The following is an 8,553-nucleotide window of genomic DNA, read 5'->3' as shown; positions in this document are numbered from 1 at the left end:
AGAAATGAGGGGTGTGGGGGACACACCCCCCCCCCCTCCGCCCCAAGCAGAAGATGCTGACAAGAAAGTCCAGGGGCCAGGAGAGAAAGCAGTAAGAAGTAGGTTGATGGTAGACATACTCAGTGTATGAAGTGAGGCCAGGTCTTAATTTGGTCATACAAAGCCTGGCCGGGGGAGAGTGTGTTGACACACATCACTGTGTCCCACCAGAAGGTAGTCAGGATCCAAGTAGCCCTTGTCCACCGAACACTGGATCAAGTCCTGGGCCGCCTTCAGGGCTGCATCATTGGGAGGATTTGTCTGAAAACTATCCACCATACAGACCCTCTGATGTTATGCATGGCCTGATCGGGAGCCATGACATTTTCCTCCCATGATGGACCAAGAATTCCCCATATATGGTTTACACATCTGAGCCTTGGACCCAAGATCTTGTAGCACCAAAATCCCTTCAATAAAATGATTCATTTCACTCTTTAGAGTCCTTTATTGATTCACCCTTTGCTGGTCCTCTCTTAAAGCTAGTGCTTTGCTTTTGAGATGACCTCCACTTGGTGATAATTTATACATATATCTCTGATTTCTATATCTCTTATTTTATACATAATTGAGTTTGATTGTTGTCTTCCCATTTAGAATATAAGTTCCTTGCGGAGCAGGGAATGTTTGTAATTTTCTTTGCAATCCCCAGGGTTTCATCTGGTGCCTAGTAAGTCACTGCTTAATAAATGCTTGCTGATTGGTTGCTTGTTAAAATACTTCTGGATTTCTTATTGACCCTGAAAGCATTACAATGTACTTCCCACAAATGTCCCAGAAAGATGCCCTGGGGAGAATTAGACCTGAGAATGCAAACAGTAAGATCTCCATTAGCCTCACACTTTTTAACCCAGGAAGGCACATAGCTCAATGAAAAGCATATGGTCTCTGGAGTACGGAGACCTGAGTTCCCATCTGACTTCTGATGCTTCCTATGTGACCTTAGACAAAGTGTCATTTAATCAGTCTGATCCTCAGTTTCCTTACCTGTAAATAGGAGACTAGAGGGCCTTGGAGGTCCCTTTTCAGCCTTAAATCTAAGGATCTAATAAATCATATATAGGAAGTGGGGTTGCTCCAAGGCTAAATCTTGCCAAGCCCCCAGCCTACTCATTCCCTGCGCCACCTTTGCACCTTGTTCCATATTATTTGCACGTGCTCTGAGAAGTCTGACTAATTTTGGTATCTGACAAAGCTTATCCAATTATGGACTGGAAGAACAAAAGTTTCTTCCCATGAAGGGAAGAGCTCTGTGGAATTCCATAGTACAAAAATAAATGATATACAACATGTTTGTGTTCAGAAGTGCTTTATGTAATGTTCATTGGTACCTCACAAAGCCCTGTAGAGTTAGTACTACAGGTATTATTATTATCCCATTTTATATTAGGAAACTGAAGCTGAGCAAGGTTCAGTGACTTGCCCATGGCCACACAGCTTGTCAAAGACTGATATTTAACCTAAGTCGTTCATAAAATCACTCTATCTTGAAAGGTAAAACTGTAATCAGATCAGAAAGTTCTTTCGTTGCATTTGTTTTTAATGAACTCTCAGACTTAATCAAAATTTATTATTTTACTTATGCTCTACTTTGGCACCATCTGCATACTTTCTCTCCTCCCATTTTCCCTTCTTAGATGACAACCAAGAAATGAAAAGATCAATCAGTTATTCTGAAAATCCCGTGAAATACAGTGAGTTATAGAAAGAAAATTGGCCTGTCTCCTACCTTCCTTCCTTAAAGAAATCAGCAGCTCAACCTCACCCTTAAGAATGAGGACAAGAGTGGGTAGCTCAGTGGATTGAGAGCCAGGCCAAGAGACGGGAGGGTCCTAGGTTCAATTCTGACCTCAGACACTTTTCCAGCTGTGTGACCCTGGCAAGTCACTTGACCCCCATTGCCTAGCCCTGACCACTCTTCTGCCTTGGAACCAAAAACACAGTATAATATAGGGTCACTTTAGGCCATGGGAGTCAAAATCAAATTCCAATTTTGGGTGTATATGCTGCCAAATAGAGTACCAAGTACAAATCCAAATTTGTCTCCAGGTTTCAAGGGTCTGGCACACAGGACGAGCTTAACAAATGACTTATTTATTCACTCATTCATTACAAAAGAGCTTCTCAGAGCCCAATATAGAATGCTTGCCGGTGCCAGACACACTCTACCATTGCCCATCTCCAATACCCCAACCCCACTGACGACAGGCCAGCCCGTTCCTTACCTGTGAACAAGCCCATGAAAGCGATCCCCAGACCAATGTCATTGTAGCCATAGGTGTGAGCCCCCTCCGTGTCCCAGCCCACTCCTTCATAGGCTTTACCATCCTCACCAACCAGGAAACTAAAGAAGAGATACAAAGGGCAATGCTATCAGAATCAGGGCAAACAGCTTCAAGAAAGCAGAACTCAGAAGCATTATCAAACAGAAAAGAGTGCTCTGTGTGGAGGGGGAAAGGAAGGATTGATGAGAGAGGGGGAAAGATAAAGGGAAAATAGCAGGTACCTATAAAATGGATAAAGATGCCTTATTATAAGGGAAAGAGCATCGATGTTGCTTAATTGTTTCAGTCCTGTCCAACTCTTCATGATCTCATTTGGGGTTTTCTTGGCAAATATATAAAAGTGGCTTGTCATTTCCTTCTCGGGTTCATTTTACAGATGAGGAAACTGAGGCATATTGGGTTAAGTATTTATCTAAGGTCACACAGCTATAAGTGTCTAAGGCTAAATTTGAATTTGGGCAAGGAAAAGTGCTGGATCTGATGTCAGAGGACCTAGCCTCAAATCCCAGCTCTACTCATTACCTGTGTGACCTTGGGTAAATGATTTGGCCTCTCTGGTCTTGAGTTTCACATCCACAAAGTAAGGTAATTAAACTAATTAGATCTCTAATATTTTTTTTCAAATTCTAATACACATTTGAAGGTGAGCATTTTAAAAATCTAACAGGTAATTTCATTGGGGTACAGGTTAGTTCTTGCTTTAGCCTTAGAGACCTGTTCAGTTATATCTCAATTGTGTCTGACACTTCATGACTCTATGTGGGATTTTCCTGGCAAAGATCCTGAAAGATCCTGAAGTGGCTTGTCATTTCCCTCTACATATCATTTTACAGATGAAGAAACTGAGGCAAACAGGATGAAATGAAATGCCCAAGGTCACACAGCTAGTAAGTATCTGAGACCAGATTTGAACTCAAGAAGACACCAGGCCCATCTCTCCACCCATTGTGCCACCTCATTGCCTCAACTAGAGAATCATAGAAGTGAAATCATTTGTCCAGGACCACACAACCACTATGAAAGGATTTAAACTCGGGTCTTCCTGACTTGGAAACTCACGAACTATTCAATAATATTCAGTATTAGATTAATTCAATATTCAATAATATTTTGTAATAAATTAATGTCCAACACTAACTTGAAGAGCTGACTCAGTCTCAAGGTAAATCCAGATCAGAAAATATGCCCTGGAGACTGGTCTAGATGGGAATAAACTAACTAAATCCTGAGATGTCTTCTAGCTCAAAGTCCTGGGATTCTAATGTTGGCCATTATACGTAGACTATGAGCCCCATGAGGGCATGGACTCTATCTCATCTAAACTTTATATCTCTTCCAGTGCCCATCACAACAATATGCAGTAAGTGAAGAGAATGAGAGTCCCTGACCCCTTTTTAATTATAACCCCAGATATCAGAACTGATCAATAGTTATCCAAGAAAGTGAATCATCTGGGATATTGATCAATAATTATGATCATTATATTTTATTAAATTATATAGAAAATTGAATATAATTTCTAGATTGGCTGAAGTATTCGTGGCATCCAAGCCATGTCTCTCAGCAAAGCTGGGTCATCAGATTTTCATCATAATCTGAGACAAGGGAATGAGGGATTTCCATTAGTGATCTACCATACCACTTCCTCTTTTCTGGTCCTACAGAGGAAAGACTCTCCCCCCTCCCCCAGCCAGCCCCTAGAAACTTCCTTATAAACTAAATTTTCCATCTTCCAGAGGACAGGCATGCAGGAAACTTGAGTTTTCTGCAGTACGGGTCTTCTATGCATGCAAGAAAAGGGGTACAAACCTTCAGCCAGAGGGCACAGTCTTTTGACCTGTTACTTGGAGGATGCTCTATGAGTCACTCCCTTCAATTTAGGCTGCATGGGCTGGGTGTGGCCACACTTTTCTGCAAAATGTTGGCTTATAGTGAATTATAAAAAAGGGGAAGTTGCAGAAATTACTGCTAATATGAAATTACAGAGAAAAGTAGCTACTTACATTATATTCAATTATATCCAAAATATAATTATCAGAATTATTCATCAATATCCCAGATGAATCACTTTCTTGAATAACACGTTCTAATATTGGGGGTCATAAATAAAAAGGGGTCACAGACTCTCATTCTCTTTGTAAGCAGGTGCCTCATTAATCACCGTCTGGTGTAGGATTCAGTAAATGAAATGTCCACCTGGCTGGCTATGGAAGAAGAGAGAAAAGGGTTTTTCACAGGTCTTACTTGTAAGCAATGTCACAGAATTTCATCTTCTCGATGTGATAGGACTGGATATAACGGAGAGCTATCTGGCATTCTTCAGTCTCATTGCAATTTCTGCCTCCAGTGTGGATAATGACAACGTACTTGGCTGGCCCGGGCAGCTTGGAACAGTCCGTGTCTTGGGCTCCCCAGGATGAACGAGGGACGATGTCAGGGCATTCTGCAGGGAGAAGAGAAAGAAATCAAGAAAATAAGGTCAACAGTAACGAGAACAGCAGTTTATATTTCTACTGGACTTGAGGGCTTTCGAAATACTTTCCTCATCACTACCCTGACAGCTTAGTAGGTCAAGTATTCATGATCATAATAATCGCAGGCTTTTATATAGCACTTTAAGGTTTTCAATATATGTATGTCATAAAGGACAATTCAATTAAGCCACTTGACATTTTCATTGTTTAATGTCTCTTCAGAGTTTTATATCTGCTGCACGTGACCCCATTAGAGAATCAGTATTTTCATGATAAACAGTGAAGCCAGTTATGAATCAATTGAACAGCTGTATATAAGTACCAATGTGACTAAATGTGAGTAAAATAATAAGAAAAGCCTCCTGCAGTACCTTGCAAAATATCTATAGCAAGGGGAGTTTTGTGCATGCCTTCTGCATCCTGAAATAAATATATCCAAGAGTTTCTGAGACTGGACACATGTTATCTGATTTGGCTTGAAACTACAGAATAACCTTGGCCATCCTCATTATTACCATGTATGGAATGGATGGCTACCGAAGCTACCCTATAGAAAAGAGATATGGCAAAACCTGGCCTTCTCAAAGGAGGGTGCCCTGCTCCCAGGAGCAGAGGGAAGACCTACCTCCAAGAAGGTGCCCTGCTGCCAAGGGGAAACCAACCTTCAGACAGACACCTTCTAAACTAAATTTGTATAATCCAGCTCATTCAGAAATACCATTCAGGAGCCAGGTCTAGAGACAAGAGCTCCTGGGTTCAAATCTGACCTCAGACACTTCCCAGCTGTGTGACCCTGAGCAAGTCACTTGACCCCCATTGCCTAGCCCATACCGCTCTTCTGCCTTGGAGTATTGACTCCAAGACAGAAGATAAGGGTTTAAAAAAATAAATACATTTTAAAAATTTAAAAAGAGAGAGAGAGAAACACAAGTTAGCTGATAAGCTCAGGGAATCAAACTATACTAGGGATGCCTGAAGACCACTGATTTACGGAACTTGTGCATTCACAGTAAAGTCAGTTTTGCTGAAAAGATTTTTCCCAATATCTTTCTTTTATATGTGCATATATATAACATATATGTTATACATCTATATGGTCCTTCTATCCTCACAACTCTAAAATAAGTATAATTATTATCCTTATTTTACAGATGGGAAAAACTGAGGCTAAATGGCATTAAACGATTTGCTGATGGTCACACAACTAGTATCTGAAGTCAGATTTGAACTAAGGTCTTCCTATCTCTAAATCCAGAACCACCAGCTACCCAGTTCTTACCATAAAGGATCCTAGCTCACAGACTTCAAGCCAGAAGGGAGCTTCAAAGTCATGAAGTTTAACTCATTTATTTTATGGGTAAGGAAACTGAGACCCCACATACACATATTCAGTGACCTGCTCAATGTCCCACAGGTAGCAAGTGGGAGAACCACTATTCAAATCTATGTCTTCTAACTCTCAGTACCCTCTTTTTATAGATAGGGAAATAGAGTCTCAGGCAAGTAGAATGGCTTAGCCAAGATCATGTGGTTAGCCATTGTTAGAGCAGCCAAGATTCAAATCCATGACTTCTGCCTCCAAAGAGTCTTCTGAATCCTTCCATGACACTAGCCAATATTAGTGTTGTAGACACTTAATAGCTGCGTGACCCTGATCAAGTCACTTAACCATATTTGCCTCAGTTTCCTTATCTGCAAAATGAGTTGGAGAAGTAAATGACCAGCCACTCCAGTCTTTTTTGCCAAGAAAACCCCAAATGGGGTCAAAAGAGTCAGACATGACTGAAATGATTGAACAACAAAGTTATCCTATTAAGATGTTTGTGGTAAATCAGAACTTAAAGCAAATTATATTTGCTATTTGGCATTAAGGAAATAAGCTGGAAAATGCATGAATCAGGAAATTTGAGTTAAGGACACTAGATTAAGTGACTTGCCCAGGACCAAATAGCTAGGAAGTACATGACACTGCATTTGAACTCAGGTCTTCCTGCCTCTGGGTCTAGTGTTTTTATCCTGTTTGTACATGGGGAGTTCCCTTCCAAGATGAAATTACAAGTCTGTACAAAAATTGCTATTTGATATACATAAAGGAGTATATAATGCAAATACATACAAGCTTGAAGTCAGGAAGAGCTGAGTTCAAATCCACCTTCAGACATTTCCTAGCTGTGTGATCTTTGACAAATCATTTAATTTCTGTTTGCTTCAGTTCCCTCAACTATAAAATGGGGACAATAAACGTACCTACTGGGGGCAGCTAGGTGGCTCAGTGGATAATGAGCCAGGCCTAAGGACATCAAGTCCTGGGTTCAATTTTGACCTCAGACACTTCCTAGCTGTGTTACCCTGGGCAAGTCACTCAACCCCATTTCCTAACCCTTAACCATTCTTCTGACTTGGAACCAATACACTAATGTATTGGCTAATATTATTATGTGCATATTTGAAGCATTATAAGTTTGTTATCACTGTAATTGTAGTAAATACTTAATAAATAAATCTAAGTGATATTATGGGTTGTATATTAAATCAGCCCGGGGATTTACAGCATATTTTGTTGTTGTTGAAAAGAGTCACAGAACTAAAGACATTGGATATTATTACCCTTTGCCATGTTATTGTTCAGTCGTGTCTGATTCTGTGACTCATGGCATGCCAATACTGTCTATGGGGCTTTCTTGAAAGACACTAGAGTGGTTTGCCATTTCCTTCTCCCACGGATTAAAGCAAAGAGAGGGTAAGTGACTTGCTCAGGATCACAGAACCAGAAAGTGTTGAAGGCCACATTTGAACCCGAGTCTTCCTGACTCCAGGCCTGGCTCTCTGTCTGTTGAATCACTTGGCTGCCTTAAAGCCTCTTAATTATGTAATTATTTAATTAATATTTATTGAACTGAATTTAGATCAAATAAAACAAAATGAAACTTTATTGAATTTATTGGACTGAAGAACAGCTGGGTGGCTCAGTGGATAGAGAGACAGTCCTGGAGCCTGAAGGACCTGATTTCTATAAAAATAAATTTTTTTAAATGATAATGGAGAGCTACACAAAATATAGATAGAAAAACTGTTCAATATAGGTTCAAAACTTACAGTTCAAATCTGGTCTCAGACACTTCCTAGCTATGTGACCCTGGGCAGTTCACTTAATCCCAGTTGCCTAGCCCTCACTGCTCTTCTGCCTTGGGATGCATGGCTCAGTACCTCAGAAGATAAAGGTTTAAAAAAAATCATTGAAATCAAAAGGGAATGGAGAGGGGAAGAATATGTTGGGAAATGTAAAGCAAAACCAACAAATATCAATTAAAGTTTTGTTTTAAAACAAAAAAAAAAGAAAGAAAAGGAATGGACTAAGTTGAGGATTTACCTTTCTTGGACATTCCTTTCTGGTAGCAGGCCAGGCACGACTCACTTTTGGACAAATAGTGGTTGGATGTACTTGGGAGAGAGGTAACCATTGTAGACAGCAAAAGAGATCAAGTTCTCTGCCGCCGTCAAGGCAGCAGCACTGGGAGAGCTTCCTGACAAGAGATCATAAGCCAGAGGTTAATCTAATAGTTTAACTCAAATATCAAACCCTTATGTCCACCCTACCCTGAGCAGAGCTCTCTGGGCCTCACTCTCCATAACTCCACATAGCTATCACTAAAAAGTGCTACATGTGCACGCCCTCATCCCCAGTTGTTGTTATCCATCAATACTGAGGAAAAGGGAGAAGACTATTGTTGTTCAGTTGTTTCAAATGTGTTCAA

General features: G+C 40.5%; 1 protein-coding gene across 1 annotated transcript in view; it reads right to left on the bottom strand.

Moving 5' to 3' along the window:
* Positions 1-2,163: 2,163 nt before the first annotated feature.
* LOC100019140 (peptidoglycan recognition protein 3) overlaps positions 2,164-8,553 on the bottom strand; it is a 20,930-nt gene continuing 14,540 nt past the window's right edge. Inside the window, 4 exon segments of the mRNA XM_056814651.1 lie at positions 2,164-2,383; positions 4,569-4,767; positions 8,169-8,217; positions 8,219-8,322. Coding sequence (XP_056670629.1) covers positions 2,164-2,383; positions 4,569-4,767; positions 8,169-8,217; positions 8,219-8,322 — 572 coding nt within the window.

This window comes from Monodelphis domestica, chromosome 2 (genome assembly GCF_027887165.1).
Source record: "Monodelphis domestica isolate mMonDom1 chromosome 2, mMonDom1.pri, whole genome shotgun sequence".
In the NCBI taxonomy this organism is placed as follows: Eukaryota; Metazoa; Chordata; class Mammalia; order Didelphimorphia; family Didelphidae; genus Monodelphis; species Monodelphis domestica.
Note: the sequence above shows the minus strand (reverse complement) of the source record. Positions and strands in the feature narration are given on the sequence as shown.